The sequence below is a fragment of the Peromyscus eremicus genome, chromosome 14 (genome assembly GCF_949786415.1).
Source record: "Peromyscus eremicus chromosome 14, PerEre_H2_v1, whole genome shotgun sequence".
Lineage (NCBI taxonomy): Eukaryota > Metazoa > Chordata > Mammalia > Rodentia > Cricetidae > Peromyscus > Peromyscus eremicus.
Genome location: NC_081430.1, coordinates 1,345,779 through 1,364,469, shown reverse-complemented (window position 1 = coordinate 1,364,469; position 18,691 = coordinate 1,345,779). Strand labels below are relative to the sequence as shown.

Below are 18,691 nucleotides of genomic sequence, written 5' to 3'. Positions count from 1 at the left end.
CTGCCTAACTAGCAGCTTGTCAGCTTTTGTTTGTTTGTTTGTTTGTTTGTTTTGTTTTTGTTTTTTGTTTTTTGAGACAGGGTTTCTCTGTGTAGTTTTGGTGCCTGTCCTGGATCTTGCTCTGTAGACCAGGCTGGCCTCAAACTCACAGAGGCCTGGCTCTGCCTCCCGAGTACTGAGATTAAAGGCGTGTGGCACCACCACCCGGCTAGCCTGTCAGCTTTTTATTAACCAATGAGAGTAATACATATTCACAGTGTACAGAAGGATTGTTCTACAGCACACCATGACCAAAAGCAACTAGGAGAGGAAAGGGTTTATTTAGCATACATACCCTGAATCATAGTCCATTGAGGGAAGCCAAGGCAGGAACTCAAAGTGTACAGCAACCTGGAGGCAGAAGTGGCTTACTGGCTTGCTCTTCATGGCTTGCTCAACATACTTTCTTATAGCACAGAGAATCATTACCCCAGAGGTAGCACCAACCACAATGTGCTAGGTTCTCTCTTATCAACTGCTCATTAAGAAAATGCTCTACAGACTGCCCAACAGCACAATCTTAGGGAGGCATTTTTTCAGCTGAGGTCCCGCCTCTTAAACAACTCTACCTGTGTCAAGTTGACACAAAAACTAGCCAGCACAAGCGCCAACTTTGGATAGCAATTCTTTTTTTTCTTTTTTTTTTTTTAGAGACAGGGTTTCTCTGTGTAGCTTTGCAGCCTGTTCTAGAACTCGCTTTGTAGACCAGGCTGGCCTTGAATTCACAGAGATTTGCCTACTTCTGCCTCCAGAGTGCTGAGATTAAAGGTGAGCGCCACCACTGCCGGCTTGGATAGCAATTCATGTAGGATACTGAGTACTGCCCTACCCAGAGGCAAGTTTATTGGCTAAAGAAAGACAGGGGGAAAGAGAGAGACTGCTTTTGGCAGGCACCTTCTAACCTTGTTAGGTACATGCTTGCTTGGCTCTCTGAATTCATGCTTGCCTGTTGTTCTGGCCTCTGAGGAAACTTCAGCTTCTTACATGTGAAACATTTTTTTAGTTTCTTTCTACGAGGAGCATTCTTTAAGGTATTGGTCTACTATCTTCTGAGATATGGAAATCCATTCTCTTAGGTATAAGTGGAAGTTCTTCTACTGCAAGAGATTGAGCACTGTTTCTGTAAAAAGAGAAGTGGTAAATGTTTTGTGCTTTGTGGTCCCAGAGAGTTCCTGTTGCTACTCTCTGGCTCTGGGGCATTGCTGTTCAAAGCAGCCACAGACAATATGGCCCTGGCTGGCTGCATTTTCCCAACTTCTGTTCTAGAGTGTGTATCAGGAAAAAGAAAGTTGGGGCCTCCCTCTTCTAAAGCCTCTTCCTCCATGACCACTTCATGGTACACTGCCTGCTACTCTCTTCCTTACTGCTTTTCTTCTCAGGATGCCTGAGAAATACAGCTGAAGCATGGGGATCCAGTGACTCTGAGCCCTGTAAGGAAGGGCATACGACAGAAGATGGATCTGGGGAGGATCCATTACACCATGGATCCTCTTCCTGTGTCATCTCATGGTTGAAACAGGCCTTGCTTCTATTGACTATGAGGCAGTCATTCAGCTTTACTCAAGATAAGCTGCAACAACCTTGTAACCAGGAATCCGTTCAGTTCTATGGTTTGTGAGTTGGTTTATGTTGTTGTTGTTTGTTTGTTTATATTTTGTTTTTTGAGACAGGCTAGCCTCGATGGCCTTGAACTCACATTGATTTGCCTGCCTCTGCCTCTCCGAGTGCTGGGATTAAAGGCGTGCGCCGCCGCCGCCGCCGCCGCCGCCGCCGCCGCCACCACCACTTGGCAGTTTGTGAGTTTTTAGGTTTGTTCTCCATCAGAATGGAGAAGTGCTATCCACAAATCTACCATTAAGTAGCCATGTGACCTGAGACAATCACATAATTTCTCTGAGTCTTAGTTTCCTAAGTTGGTGGTAGTACCTGCTACATGCTTTCCCCATCCCTGTCCCAGGTCATGTAGAACATTAAGTAAGTGCATAGTCCCACCAAAATCTCAAGGTATCCTCATTACAATTCCATCAGACAGGTGGGGCAAGAATGATATTATCATGTGCAAAAACAATTGTGTTTTCCACCTTAAAATCTATTTCAGGGTAGTTTTGGAGAAGATAAAATTCCTGCAGTGCATTCTTCTTTATGTTTGTTATCTCAGCAGCCAACTGTGTGATAGTTGAATTTGCCTGGCCTGGAGTGATATGGGCTTGTTGTAACCTGTTCAGTGTTTCCTCAAGTCTTAACATCTGTTTCTTTTCTAAAGTAAGATATTAACATATCAGATTAGATAACTATGCCATTATTCATTTACTTCACCTTGAGAATTCCAGAGACTCAACCAAAAACTTTACTGAATTATTTATAGTCAATTTAAATTCCTCTCAAGCAAAGCAAAAATGCTAAAGTCTTTATTTGAGAAACAGGATTTATATGTAAATGCCATTAGCATCACACATACATATCCAGGACATATAGATTTCACCAGATACAACTGCTTTGCACATAAAAGTCAATTCCTGTATTCTGATTTTTCAAAGGCATGCAGCCTTCGCTAAGTCATAGTAGAGTGGGGGTGGGAGGGTGGAGAGGCCTCACAGAGGAGAGGAACAAGAGCTGGAGGACCAAAGGGCTGGGTTTCTGACTGTTTGCTCAGGGTTATTTATCCTCACTGACATTCCAGCAGCTCAGCGGCCTAGTCAAAGGTTAAAATCACAAGCATTCCAAGTGATACAGACCATTTTTTCAGAACAAGCTCACCTCAGTGCATATTTACCAGATACTTAGATCTGGGGGCTCAAAACAACCAGAGCAGCCCATACCAAGTGAGTGGAACATGAAGCAGACATTTGCAAAGTATTACTAGAAGTGCTTGGGCCAAGGCAGAATCTAACATACCTACCTGTTAAAATATTGGCATATGAGTAGGTACCTGACATTTCTTGGTACACATTGATATTCTGAGATTTCAAAACACTAGAAAGACATTGTTTTGGTTACTGTTCTATTGCTGTGAAGAGGCACTTTGACCAAGGGAATTTATAGAAGAAAGCATTTAATTGGGGGCTTGCTTACAGTTTTAGAGAGTTAGTCAATGATCACAGCAGGAGGCAGAAAGTATGGCACTGGAGCAATAGCTGAGAGATTTACATCCTGATCTGCAGGCAGAGAGAGAATGAGAGAGAGAGAGAGAGAGAGAGAGAGAGAGAGAGAGAGAGAGAGAGAGAGAGAGAGAGAGAGAGAGAGAGAGAGAGAGAGAGAGAGAGAGAGAGACAGACTGGAGAGACTGGGCCTGGTGTGAGTTTTTCAAACCTCAAAGCCCACCCCCTGTGATACACCTCCTCCAGCAAGGCCACATCTACTTCAACAAAGTAGATCCATCTTCTAATCCTTCCCACACAGATCCACCAACTGAGACCAAGCATTCAAACAGGAGCCTATGAGGGCCATTCCCATTCAAACCACCACAGACATTGAGAGTCCGAGGAAAATAGAGAGCAAGCATCACTGCACTCTGCCTCCCAGCTGCCAGCATTGTTTAGAAAGAGTTCAGCCTTCAATTTGTACATGAAGCTCCTGCAGGATAATTTGATTACATGCTATAGCAGCCTAGCAAACACTTCTTCAGTTGGCTTCTTAGAAGATGATCTGCAAGTGTGAGCAAGAGTATTAATACAGCAACTTACTCAGCTGCATTGCCTTCACTATTAGCTTTTGGGTTTCATCTTTTGCTTTGGTGAGCCTCTCCTCATCTGTACTGTTGTCTCACAGAGTTGTAGAAGTTTCTGTATTTTGTCAAGCTTGTGGGTTAGAATTTGCCATGTTATTGGAAAGTGAATGTCAAGTACACAATTTGCTACACTTTTTATGTCTTCTGCAGGCATGCTTTCCTCTAAACAAGAAGGTAGGAATTAGACAATCATATTCCCTTAGCAAACACTGTGCCCTGTTCATATAACCACAATAACCCTTAAGTCAAATATACCCGCATTTGACAATGTGTCCCTAGAAAATGAAGGAAAGACTATGTCCTTTAGAGGCCTCTTCATTCTCAATCACCCCTTCTCTCTGTGAGAAAGAAGTACTGTTTTGTAGTGCAGAATACTTATTGAACAAATGCCCACTAGAAGCATGGAAAACTAAAGACTTGGAACATAGCTATATCCTCCAAAATTTCCTCTGAGGAATATTGAAGTGCATATTCAAAACCAATTAAGGGGTTTAGGTGTCTGCCATTTCAGTCTAAACACAACAAATGAGATGGAGAATCATGCATTTTAAGCTGACACAACTCCATTTTGACCCCACCACCATAATAGTTGGATTTTCTTTGTATTACCAGCTCCCAAATAATAACACAGAGACTTCATATTAATTATGAAAGCTTGGCCTTAGCTTAGGCTTGTTTCCAACTAGCTCTTATAACTTAAATTAACCCATTTATATTAATCTACATTCTGCCATGTGACTTTTTACTTCTTTTCCATAATGTATTAAAGCAATTAACAATAAAAACCCAGGGTCAGATATTAGAGGTGAAAGCTGAAACATCAGAGAAGCAGAGCAGCCAGCCACTAGACAGACTTCTTACTTCTAGGAATCCTCAGATTGAATGGCGGCGGAGTGGGGTGGGATCCTTTCTCTAGGAATCCTCAGACTGAATGGGGCAGATATCCTGTCTCCACCTCCCTAGTGCTGGGATTAAAAGCATGCACCACCACTGCCTGGCTCTGTTTCTCTTTTAGACTGATTCAATTTTGTGTAGCCCAGAGTGGCCTTGAACTCCTGATCTTCCTGCTTCCTCTTCCCAAGTGCTGGGATTAAAGGTATGTGCCACCACTGCCTGGTCTCTATGGTTAACTAGTGGCTAGCCCTGCCCTCTGAACTCCAGGCAAGCTTTATTTGTCAGAACAAAATATCATACAACACTGTATGTCTGATCTCCTTTGTGTCTGTGTGGCTAATCCCACCTCTCTTTTTCCTAGAGTTCCTATCTTTGCCCAGAAGTCCTACCTATCCTCTCTTGCCTAACTACTAGCCATTCAACTCTTTATTAAACCAGTCAGAAGATGCCTTAGCAGAGACACATCTTCACAGTATACAAAAAGATTATCCTACATACTACTGTAAAAACGCTTACCATCTTTGTTCATCTACTAAATTGTGTAACAATTTCTAATGCTACTCTCCAAGGCCTGTTCTAAGAAAGCAATGTGACTACTATGAATAACATAAAGACACTTTCAAATCCAGGTATTCCTTGGCTTTTCCAAAAAGTCGAACTGGCCCTATTTGAGAACCAAAGTGGAAGACAGGCAATCAGGGTGTTCTGTGACAATGTGGTCTCATTTGTTGCTTTCCTTACTAACCACTTACCATGCACAGGACACAATGCTAGAACACAGGGAAACTTAGACATGCATCAGACACTGTATTTATTTTCAGTGGTTTATGGTCAAGTTGGGAGATATAAGTCATTGTATGTAAATCCTGACCACAGAACAGAAGAAATTCTGATCCTATTGCAAGGCAAATTCTGTGGGTTTGGAGGAAGAAGAAATGCATCATGAAGGATTTGAAACAGGCATAGGAACTCAGTCTTGGAAGATAGCAGGTCAAATCCATGGAGAGGGAAAGAGGTGTTCTGAGCTAAAGGACTTGTACAAGGCACAGCTCATGGTTTGAGAAACTACATGGCTGGGCCTAGTGGACATAGCATTCAGGGGGCTGAGGCAGGAGGATCACAAGTTCAAGGCTAACCTGGGCTAAAGTGAGTTCAAGGCCAACTTGGCAACTTAGGCAGATATTGTCTTGAAATTAAACTATGAAAAAGGAGAGCTGTGGACATAGCTCAATAATTTATTGCTTGTATAGTGTTTTGGGTGAGGGCCAGGGTTCAATTTCTAGTGCTGTTTCAAAATGAGAGAGAGAGAGAGAGAGAGAGAGAGAGAGAGAGAGAGAGAGAGAGAGAGAGATCAAGAGTCATACACACACATACAGAGTGAGAGAGAGAGACAGAGAGAGAAAAAGAAGAGAGAGAGAGGCACAGAAAGAGGCACAGAGAGAGAAAAAGAGAGACACACAGAGAGAAAGGCAGAGAGAGTGAGGCAGAGAGAGAGAGAGGCAGAAGAGAGAGGGGAAGAGCTATCTTTTCCAGGAGAGCAGTGTGTTTAAATGGGCCTGGAAAAGCAGGGGACACACATTTGTAAATGTGAAGCTAATGAACTTAAACTTTGCTCAGAAGACAATGGGATCCTCAGAAGGGTTTTGGCATTGGTTTGTTGTTATTTTTGCTGTTGTTTGGTTTTCTTTTTTCTTTTTTGTTTTGCTTTGGTTTTTCGAGACAGGGTTTCTCTGAGTAGCCCTGGCTGTCCTGGAACTCACTCTGTAGACCAGTCTGGCCTGGAACTTAGAAATCTGCCTGCCTCTGCCTCCCAAGTGCTGGTATTAAAGGTTAAAGGCATACACCACCACCACCCAGCTGCTTTTCTTTTCTTTTCTCTTCTTCTTTGTCTTCTTTTCTTTTCTTTTCCTTTCTTTACTTTTCTTTTCGAAACAGGGTTTTACTTTGTAGCTCTGGCTGGCCTGGACCTACTATGCCTCCCAAATGTTAGGATTAAAGGCATACACCACCATGCCCAACTCAGTTGATTTTTATGTTTTGAAACAGGAATCTATGTTGCTGAGGTTGGCTTTGAACTCACAGTCCTCCTGCTTCAGCCCCACCCCTCCCATGCTCAGGGTTTTGGCATTTGAGTGATGTGATATGAATATATAGCAGATCCTTAATGCAATTATTTTTACTTTAGTTGTTTTACTTAATATAAACATAATATTTTATTCTCTAATATTGTTGAAATGAACAATAACATTTTTGTGAATGAATTAAAACTACATTTTAGACAGTACTTTAAAGAAATAGCAACTTTTTCCAATTAATATAAATTCCAGTAAAAAGCAAACCTAGTTGATGATTCTTTCATCAAACATGTTTTGCATTTATTATGAAATTATAGATTTAAATGTTTGTATCTAGAACTTTTCAGGGACAAGTGACATATAACCTTTTTTGTGTGTGGTTTTTTGAGACAGGGTTTCTCTGTGTAGCTTTGTGCCTTTCCTAGAACTCACTATGTAGTGAGTTCTAGCCCAGGCTAGCCTCAAACTCACAGAGATCCACCTGCCTCTGCTTCTTGAGTGCTGGGGTTAAAGGAGTGCACCACCACCACCCAGCCTGTAACTTGTTTTTAAGATTCAGAGAGCAAAGCAGAAATTGTAATGGCCAAACCAGTGATCATTTTATTTAGGCCAATTAGAGCCAGGCAAAGAAGAGAGGCATTGGGCATGAAAGGGCACTGCAAGGCCTGGATACCAGGGGGCTTGGGACTTTGAGCATAGTAGAGTTTCTTGTATGAAAAAGTTTTTTTTTTCTCCCTCTATGCCTAGTTTTAATAACTGTTATCTGTGCCTTAAATTAAAATAATCTGTACATAGACTTTTTTTCAGTTCTTCTGCATCAATCCATTGGACTTTTTATTCAGGAACAATAAGGACCTATACCTAACAACCGATGAATTAGAAGGGAAGTACACTGTGTATCTCTTCCATGACCACATGCTACCATTCATACAATGGATTTGACAACTTTGGTTATTTTTTTTTGGTGTTTGAATAGACTTGCATCTACAGGAATTACTAAAGTCCTTCTCAATCTAAACATTGATGGGATCTGTGTTTGGCCAACCTCAGTCCTTCAGACTGTTCATTGGTTAATTTGCCATTGAACAAATAATGGGTCCAGAAGACTGATTCCAGGCCACTCATTTTAACTGGCTGTTAGTGAAAGGTCACTCCTGCCTGATCTCTTCTCTGTGTGCTCATGTGTGTGAGTGCATGCTTGTGCATACATAAGGGGCCAGAGGATAGTGCCAAACGGCGAGTGTCTTCCCCAGCTGCTCTCACACTTTCATTTGGAAGCAGGGTCTGTCACTGATTCGGCTGGCCTGGATGATCAGTGAGGCCCAGCACTCTTCCTTTCTCTGTATTCCAGTGCGAGGGCTGTTAGTATTCATGCTGTGCCTGGCTTTTTACATGAGTGCTGGGGATTCAAACTCAGACCTTCATGCTCGGGCCACAGCACTTTCACCTGTTGAGCCATCTCCCAGGCTCTGATTTCTTCTTATTGTGAAAACTTAAACTAGAAGATGCTGACATGACCTGTAGAAACATGGAGACAGGAAAAGACTTGGGCACTGGGGCCTCTTACAAGCGTAAAAGCTCCACAGGTACTGAAGTGACTGCAGAGTATAATGGATACCTCAGTTGTCAACGAATTCACACAGAGTGCTAAGTATTGAATGTGGAAATGACTGTGAAAGTAAGTCCAAGGTCTATCTATCTTCTGATGTACTGACCCTGACTGAATTGCTGATGTATGGTTTACCTTTAACTCATAGTTCTCTGGGGTTTAAAGCAATTCTCTCCCTAACACAGTATAAGGAATCCTGATTCTAAATTTTTCTTCCAGTCAGCCAACCAGAAAGCCAAACAGAAACTTGAAATACTTAATAATCAATTGTTTAAACAATAATTTTTATGCCATCTTATGACAGTATTTGACATTAACCAAAATCTGGCAAGTTTTGCTCTTAAGTCATTTCTGTCACTAAAGAAGATTAATAAATCTTGACATTAACATGCTAGACTTCTTCTTCTTCTTCTCCTCCTCCTCCTCCTCCTTCTTTTTAAAACAACATTAAATACGTTCACTTGTTTTGAAATTTAACTAAATTCTAGGATTTACTGCTAAATATACAGAAAACACTTTGAGTTTCTCTTTAAAAACTTTAAAGATTAAATGTTTAACTCTTTCTCTAAGTTAGGTGCATAATTTCTAATTATTATGATTTATAATGGTTATGAATTTTGAGTACTAATTATTTTTTCTTTTTTTGAGACAAGGTATCACTTTGTAGCCTGGCTAGCCTGGTTCTAGTTATCTAGACCAGGCTGGCCTTGAACTCACATACATCTGTCTGCCTCTGCCTCCTGAGTATTGGGATTAAAGGTGTGCATCACCATGACTGATCTGAGTACATTTTGTCTTTTAAAAAATGACAAAAAAATTGCTGGGAGGTAGTGGTGCATGCTGTTAATCCCAGCAGCACTTGGGAGGCAGAAGCAGGAGTTTGAGGACAGCTTGGTCTACAGAGTGAGGTCCAGCATAGCCAAGGCTACACAGAGAAACCCTGTCTTGAAAGACCAAAAAAGAAAAAAGAAAAAAGAAAGAAAGAAAGAAAAAAGCTAACTGGCTGTCAGATTAAAGGGTGTTTAGCCCAATTGTCATCAGAGAGGCTTCTCTCATTTGGTCTCTCCCCTTGGAGCTTGGGGAACCTGGAGGAAGGGAGAGAGGAAGGATTGTAGGAGCCAGAAGAGTTGAGGCCACCAGGAGAACACAGTCAACTGAATCAACTAAGCAGGGTTCATAGGAGCTCACAGAGACTGAAGTAACAATCATGGAGTCTGCATGGGTCTGCGCTAGGTCCTCTACATACATGGTTGTTAGCTGGGTGTTCTTTTGGGACACCTAGCAATGGGCGTGGTGTTTGTCTCTGACACTTTTGCCTGCTCTTGGAACCTTTTCCCTCCTACTAGGTTGCTCTGTCCAGCCTTGATAAGAGGGTTTGAGCTTAGTCTTATTGTAACTTGTTATGCCATGTTCAGTTGATATCCCTGCAAGGCTCTCTCTTTCTGAAGAGAAATGGAAGAAGAGTGGATCTAGAGAAGAAGGGAGGTAAGGAGTGGTGGGGACTGAAAGGAGTGAAGGAAGGGGAAACTGAGGTTGGGATGTATTGTATGAGACAATAAATATAAAAAATGGGGGGAAAAGATTCATTTGATCTTCCTCAATTCACTTTGGTTTTTCATAGTTTTTACTTAGCTGTAAGGAATTGGTTTTGGAGACTCCCACCAGTTTACTTATATTTCTGATCTGGAATAAAAAAAAGAAGGAACATACACAGAAATTAAAGAAGTTCAGTGATAATTATTTGCTTGGCTTGGCCAAATAAAAATATTCACTAAAAACTAGATACAAACCTATATAACCAATCCATAGATTCATTTGAAAGGACTCTTTAAAAGGAGATGATTATTAATTTTTCATTTTCATGTTTTCATAATAACACTAATTTACCTTTAAAAAGATAGTTAGTGATCAAAATCATTATTTGACAGCAACATTGAACTAAAAGTATGCATGAGGTTTCCTAATATAAATCTAAAACATAGACTTAATGACTAAGCATTACTTACCTTCAGTGGTGGCCATTTTTAATAGGTTGAAACTAGCTTCTGTATAGGTTAAATAGTTATTTTAAACATCCTCAAATTAAACAACGCACTTTCTTTGAAAGCTAACAAGAACATATTCCTCCTTTCATGAATGAGCTAGAGCTGGAGAGCAGGCCACAGAGAGAACCTCCACACCTCCTCCTTGGAGGAGGAGTTGTGCAACTGATGCATTAGTGACTACAAGTGCAAAGTCTTAATCGTGTGACTTGGGTAAGGTCATGGGCTCTTCTCTTGAGGTTCCAACAAATTAGATGTGGTGGGGGCAAGAGGCCATAAGACAACATTGTAACGTTGAGCCTTATTGAATAAATTAATTGTGGCAGAAGTAGGGCTAATTAGGAGCAAACAGAATGAGGGAGAGATCACCTTTTATTTCCCCACAAAAGTGACCTGCTGAATTTGAACTACATAGCTTTTGTGAAAAGAATTTAAGTTGTAGTTATTAGCAAGTGATGAAACAACAAAAAGAAGCCTTTAAATGATTAAAATGTGTATCTTAATTTTCTGAAGATTCAATCTCTAATTCTTTAAAGAAGTTAAGATAAGACAGCAGTCAAAGGAAGATCCCAGAAACATGCACTCCAGGAATGCACCAAGTGATACAGGTGAAACCTCAGGGTCTGTAGGAGATGCCATATTCAGAGATACAGACACATATATATATATGGAGAGGTGGGTGTGGGAGACAGAGACACAGAGAAAGAAACAGAAAGAGAGAGAGAGGGAGGGAGGGAGAGAAATGGGAGGGGAGGGCGTAAACTGAATGACTTCACTCTGCAAGCATTTCTGCACTCCATCCTCTGCTACATCTGATTCCTAAGAATCCTCACAGTCTTTGCTGGCCTTCTAGTCAGGAAAAAAAAATAGCACATCATTTTGTCAACAGGGAAATCTCACTCTCATTCTTTTCCAGCTTCCTATTTATATGTTCTGATTAAACCAAATTCTATGAATGCATACGTCAGCGGTCATCTTTTAACACTGATAGCTTAACGCCATGATCTACTTAGCAAGAACCTAGTAGCAATCAGGGCTCATTTCAATTTTGTGAGAAGTTTGTTGTTTTTAAGAAAGAGAAGGAAAATCATGTTTAAAATTATATCAAGTAATTGAGGAGTCTTAACCACTGAAGTCTAAGATGCAGTTTTGCACTTCTAGGATTGCTGTTGTATTCCCAACTAGATCCACATCTGACACACAATAGGGACCCAGCTCTAGATCTATGTCTGGCACACAGTAGGGGCTCAGCATGGATTTCTGAAAGTACTGAAAAATTACATGTGAGGGCCAAGCTGGGTAGCAATACAAAACTGTTACCTTCTAAATAAAAAACTTCAACATTTAGTATTATAGGGATATTTTACAGCTTGGATCATCAGAATTTGGAGTAAGGAGTAAGTGGACTAGAAAATAGGGTCTCTCTGTCTCTGTCTCTGTCTCTTTCTCTCTGTATGTATCTTGGCTGTGGTCTTAGCCCATTTTCAAACTTGACTTTCTATTGTTTTCTTGGTACAAAGATCTCTTTCTTATATATACATTTCCTTTTGCTCGGGAGTTGGCTTCTATTCCCTGAAAATTTCTTTTAAACAACTGTTCATTTTTTTTTTTTGCTTGAGATTTTTAAAAACAGCAGCAACATATGCTGAATATTCACCCCTTAAAATCTGTTTATTTTTCAACAAAGGTTCTAAGCATATTGTTGAAAAAACAATATGTCATATTGTGTTTTCAAAACCAAATATGTAGTGTATATTGAAAGCCTACAGGGCTGGAGGTGTAGCCCAATAGTATAGCACTTGCCTGATTTCTGTGAGGCCCTAAGTTTGATCCCATCACTATAAAAAGATGAGACCTTAAAACCTTATAGAAAGTTAGGTGACTAAAAATAATGTTTATTTGTGGACATAGCCAGAAAAGTACATTAAATAATTTCAAATTATTTCAGATTCAGCAATAAGATATTTAAATATTTTAAAAACATGTTGAGGAGCTGGAGAGAGCATTTGCTACTCTCCAGAGGACATAAGTTCATTTCTCAGCACCCCCAATCAGGTAGCTCACAACTGCTATAACTCCAATCTAAGGGATCTGGTACCTTTTTCTGGCCTCTGCAGGTATACACAGTCATACACACCACACACACACACACACACACACACACACACACACACACACAACCACCAACACCAACACCAACAACACAATTGTATTAGTCTGGGGAGTTAGCTCAGTCTAAAAGTGCTTGCCACACAAGCATGATGACTTGAGTTTGATGCTAGAACCCAAGTGAAAAGTTGGGTGTGTTGGCATGCACTGGGAAGGTGGAGACAGGAGGATCCTTGGGGTCTCTGACTAGCTAGTCTAGCTTATTTAGTGAGCTACATACTGTCCTGAGGAATAGCAACAAGATTGACTTCTGGCCTCCACACACAACTATATACATGTAATACATGTATGCACACATGCATGCACATGTGCTGTGCACTCAAGTGCACACACACACACAAAGAAACAACAATATATTATCCTATCTATCATCACAGAAAGGAATACAAAGTCTAAGAGCATATTCCTCTGAAGTATTTTTCTTTAATTTCTTCATTAAAATGTGTATGTTTAGTAGGATTCAAAATATACCTTTGAATTCACAAAAATTATTCTTTGCCTTGAGAGTATGCATAATCTTCAAATTCTCAAATGCTATGTCTTGACATTTTTATGAGACATGTGCGCTTACAAACAAAAACGTGTCTACACAAGTCTGTGAGCTATGGCATTCTGAGTTCTTTTTTCTTTCTCATCAGAGGTGTATGCCTGTGCACCCGCCCAATATGCACATCTACTTTAAAATCCACATTGATATCTGTATTTTAATCTTCAGAGTAGTATTGGTGAAATTATTAAGGCCACTCCACGTAGTTAAAAGGGAGATTTATTTAGTAGGGTAACTTACAAGTGAAGGGATAGGTAACAAGGTCTGGGAAAGGTGTGGCACAGTCCGGCGGCGGCGGTGTTCTCTGGAGAACTCTGCTTGGTCTAACTCCAGCGTCCAGGGTCCAGGAACCAAGAGAGCCTGCATCCGGATCTCGGGTCTTCAGCGTCCTCTCTCAGCCCTGCCTTGTAGGTGTGACCCTGACTGAAGCCTCAATGGGGGTTGGAACTTCCAGGTCAAAGCTGGAATGGCTACCCACTACAGAGTAGCACAGTTTTCAGTTGGCAGGACACATTTCATCTTGTAATTTCAAGTTAAATGGTGTTTTAGCACAACTCCAGAGTCTGGAGGTTGTGCTCCAGAAGTCTTGCTGCTTTGGCAGATGACCTGTTTGTTTTTAAACAGAGGTTATGTTTCTAGCACCCACATAGCAGCTCATAATTGGTTTTTTGTTTTTTGTTTTTTGTTTTTTGTTTTTTTTTTTTTTTTTGGTTTTTCGAGACAGGGTTTCTCTATGTAGCTTTGTGCCTTTCCTGGAACTCACTTGGTAGCCCAGGCTGGCCTCGAACTCACAGAGAACCTCCTGGCTCTGCCTCCCGAGTGCTGGGATTAAAGGCGTGCGCCACCACCGCCCGGCTCATAACTGTTTTGTTAGTCCAATTCTAGGGGACATGACACTGTCTTCTGATCTCTGCAGGTACCATGCACGCACATGGTACACACATAAATATGCAAGTAAACACTCATATACACAAAATAAAAATAAAATGTAAAGGTTTTCTAACAATTTTCTTCTTTACTGTTACACCTTTGCATATCAAGCAAGACTAGGCAGTATTTACCTGGTTTTACAACCCTCTGGACTGGCTGTCCAAATTCTGAATCACAGATTCTGTTTCCTGGGCTTCCTGGAAGGCAGTACTTAGGAGAGTCAGAACACCTTGACAGCTGGGGCCACCACACAGCCTATCCCCTCAGGGCTGGTGCAGAGAGCACCCTTGTATGGTAAACAACTACACGAAAAGTTCCCTGGTTGCCCACACACCTTGCAGGAGAAGAGATTCACTTCAATGTTCAATTTGCTGGCATGGTTTTATTCTAATGCCATCCCAGCTCTCTGAGTCCAGGCATTCCTTTCCTGTGTAGGTTCCTACAGTTGCTTCTCACATTTAGTACACAGAGAGGCCTACTAAATATGTCCTAGGTAATCAAATAAATATCTACATTATCAACACTGCATCAATCTATCATTTTTATATTTGTATATTCTTTGAGAAAATAGTCAAATTTTAGGTTTTCCTTGTTAATTCAACTTCTGCTCTTTTAAAATAAATACTACCTTTTACTTATAGTGAGGCCAGAGGAGCAAATGTCCATTTGTTGGGATATTTTGGAAACAGTAAATAATATAAAATAATAAGATTCAGCAATAATCTTTCATGAATCCTCAAATAAATAAAATGTAAATAAATACATTTGTATTATTTGCATACTGCTGTGGGATGTTCTGTATGTTAAATGTGTTGCTCTGATTGGTTAATAAATAAAACACTGATTAGCCAGTAGCTAGACAGGAAGTATAGGTGGGACAAGCAGTGAAGAGAATTCTGGGAACAGGAAGGCTGAGTTAGAGAGGCGCTGCCAGCCACTGCCTTGAAAAGCGAGATGTAAGGTACCAGTAAGCCATGAGCCACGTGGCAACTTATAGACTAATAGATATGGGTTAATTTAAGATATAAGAACTAGATAACAAGAAGCCTGCTGCAGTCATACAGTTTGTAAGCAATATAAGTCTCTGTGTATTTACTCAGTTGGGTCTAAGTGGCTGCGGGACTGGTGGGTGAGAGAGATTTGTCCTGACCAGGCAGAACCATATTATGAAACAGAGGATATACTTACTATTACCTATGTGCTTTATGTATGTATATATCCTTATAAATATAAACTCAAAAAATAAAAATGACAGGGTCATGCAAGTGAGAAGGTCTGTAAACTCAGCAAAGCCACAAACTTTTACTATATCATTACAAATTTACCTTATCATTCAATATTTGGATGTCTGGGATCTTATTCTGCTTCAATTTTTTCCATAAGTTTTCTTTTTGGGTCAGTGTCTGTAAGATGTAAGATATAAGCTGATCCTGGTGTTTTCAGGGTTGTCTATGATGGAGCCTGTCTCATTAGTCCTCTTAGCAGCTGTTAATATGCCATAGTATTTCTTCATGTTTTCTGAGGCATCTACAGCAACAGAAATTTTGTGATAAACAAATGAATACGTCCGTTATGGGGATATCATTCCACAAAGTGGCCCTGGTCTTGGTCTCAACTTACATTGAAAAAAAAATTCAGACCAACTTCCTTGAGTTTGTATCCGATGGGGAAGGATTAGAGACAGTATAATAAGTATGGGCATCATGGATTCAGAGAATGGACATTCTAGTCCACAGGGTTGCCCTGAATGTATTCTCTAGGCAGAGTATGTGTTTGTGTAGATCAGATAATCTCTTGGATTTTTGTTTTTCAATCTATAAATTGGTGATAATAGTTTGTGAGGATTGAGATAATATAAAATACTGCACAAAATATGTCACAAATGTAATGTACCAATTATAAATACTGTATAAGCTTTAATGTGATAATCCAGCTAGTTCACTAAACTATATAGAATAGAAGTTGACAAATTATTTTGTAAAGGACAGAGAGTTAATGATTTAGGCTTTGCCAGGCATAGCATTTCTGTAACAACCATTCAACTCTGTCATTCTAGAGTGAAGACATAAATAGGTAAGATTGTATTGCAATGACATTTTATTTGCAAAAATAGTGTGTGAGCAAGATTGTCTTCAGACTGCAGTTTGTAGAACCTTGATGTTGAGGATGATAACAGCATCTCAGGCCAGCAATGTTTCCTATATGCCTGTATTGTGACTCAATAGTTTTACTCAGTCTTTGTAAACACTGTGACACACACATCAGCACAGCCACCCTCACTTCACAGATAAAGCTGAGGCTCTGGGGAGGTAGTGTGATCTTAATGATAGTTAAGAGTTGAAGGCAGAATTTAGCAGTCTAACTCTAGAGCCTGTGTTCTTTTTTATGGCCCCTTACTCTTTAGTTTTTATTAGTAAATGGATAACTACAACTTGCTGAGTTCATTCACTATTACTTGTGTGTGTGTGTGTGTGTGTGTGTGTGTGTGTGTGTGTGTGTATGTGTGTGTGCATTTAGAGTTGACTGCTTGGGACTGGATCATCTATTGGGTAGAGCCTATGTTATTAAGCACTTTTTGCTGTGGGATGTTCTGTATGGCAAATGTGTTGCTCTGATTGGTTGGTAAATAAAACACTGATTGGCCAGTAGTCAGGCAGGAGGAAGTATAGGCAGGACAAGGAGGAGAATAAAGCTGGGAAGTGGAAGGCTGAGTCAGAGACACTGCCAGCCGCCATGATGACAAACAGCATGTGAAGATGCTGGTAAACCATGAGCCACGTGGCAAGGTATAGATTTATAGAAATGGATTAATTTAAGCTGTAAGAACAGTTAGCAAGAAGCCTGCCACGGCCATACAGTTTGTAAGCAATATAAGTCTCTGTGTTTACTTGGTCGGGTCTGAGCGGCTGTGGGACTGGTGGGTGAGAGAGATTTGTCCTGACTGTGGGTAAGGCAGGAAAACTCTAGCTACAACTTTTTTTTTCCATATCTAAAATAAAAACACATATTCACTAAAATCTTTTAAACTATAACTCCATGGCTTAGGAGCTAGAACCCCAGGGTGCTGAGTTTTACTCTATGTGGAACCATAATTCATAGGTAAGACCTCATGTCTTATGTTTAAGCCCTCTGGCTCTTACACTGTCATTTTTAAAGTATATCATGTTTGTCATTGATCAGGAAAACAGACAAACAAATATTCCATTGTTACCCCTTCCCTGCACTCTTTTCTAACAGAGCCAAAAGAATGCTTGTCTTGCTTCTCTGCTTCCAAATCAGTAGTTAACACTGTGTGTGATGTTCCAACTACCAGCTCTGTCCAGTGGCAGGAAGTCACTGTTCTTAGTACTCAGTTCCTACTGCCCAGCATTAGGCATCTCAGAAATTGTAGAAACTGCTGATAGACTCCAAATTGGAGAAGACTAGTGTGAGGCAGTGTTACCTTGGCTTGCTTCATCTCAGATGGATCTTGAATTCTTACAATTGGTATAGTATTTCATATCAGGAATCAGTAAATGCCTTGCTGTGTTTGTTATTTACTGATCATAGTTAATAGGTTTTAGAAATAATTTATTTTACTTAGTTTAGGTATTCCTTTAAAGGAAAAGGCATTCTTGATTGCTATTTAAAACTTTATTTTTCTCTTTGAAAGAGAAATGTATAGCAAGGTAGGGCAGCCAAAAGTTATGTGTTCACATGGGTTCATGTCTGTCTTCCCTTTAGCACTCAACTGAACAGGGTATGCATAAACAAACTCCATCTGCCTCACTTGGTAGCAACAGAGGTCACCTTAAGCAGATAAGCTAATCAAAATTTTCTCCAGAGTTCCATTTTTTCCTCCAAGTTAGCGTTGGCTTTTGTGTGGCTCACATTCAGTTTTAAAAACTATCCAATATGCATTAATGATTTCCAGAATGCTGTGTGACTCCAGTTGCACCAAAGTTCTTATGAGAAACATATTTAGCTGCTTTTTGTCTTGAACTCCTTTGCACTTGTGGTTTCTGGAAGTGGTTGTTGGAAATAGGACAGCTTCTACCCAGAAAAACACATAAATGCAGCTTTTTCATTGCTTATAGTCACATTAGAATCTCCCTAAATTATTTTTTTCAGTTCTGGGAATTGAACCCAGGGCCTTGCATATACTGGCCAAGTTCTCTGTAATAGAGCTGGCTTCCCTGCCAACTAGAATTCTTAAGTTACTGATCACTCTTTCTAGGATTTAGCATTAGATTACTTTGGGTGTTTATATTTGTTTAGTATCAGACATTGTTACTTTTATTTGTTATTTGGGGCAAATGTTATCTAAGCTCTGAATTGTTTAAGAAATTAAAAAGTTTCTTTCTTCTGTGTGTGGACATCCAGTTTCCCCAGTACCATTTGTTGAAGACGCTTTTGTTTCTCTAGCTTATGTTTTTGGCATCATTTATATATAATATATTAAGTGTCTGAAATTATGTGCACTTATGTTTGGATCTTCAATTTTGTTTCATTGGTCTACATGTATGTTTTTATACCAGTACCATGTTGTTTTTAATACCATGCCTCTATAATTTATCTTTTTTTTGTGGTTCCATATGAATTTTAGGATAATTTTTTTCTATTTCTATGAAGAATGATATGGAGACTTTGATTGGGATTGCATCGAATCTCTAAATAGCT

The 18,691-nt window shown here is 40.1% G+C and overlaps 1 protein-coding gene across 1 annotated transcript in view; it reads right to left on the bottom strand.

Moving 5' to 3' along the window:
* Positions 1-18,691, bottom strand: part of Lamb4 (laminin subunit beta 4) — a gene marked incomplete at its 5' end in the record, with an annotated part of 136,801 nt that overhangs the window by 13,270 nt on the left and 104,840 nt on the right. Inside the window, 8 exon segments of the mRNA XM_059279851.1 lie at positions 2,167-2,296; positions 3,723-3,803; positions 3,806-3,928; positions 9,973-10,027; positions 14,164-14,291; positions 14,294-14,366; positions 15,358-15,444; positions 15,447-15,559. Coding sequence (XP_059135834.1) covers positions 2,167-2,296; positions 3,723-3,803; positions 3,806-3,928; positions 9,973-10,027; positions 14,164-14,291; positions 14,294-14,366; positions 15,358-15,444; positions 15,447-15,559 — 790 coding nt within the window.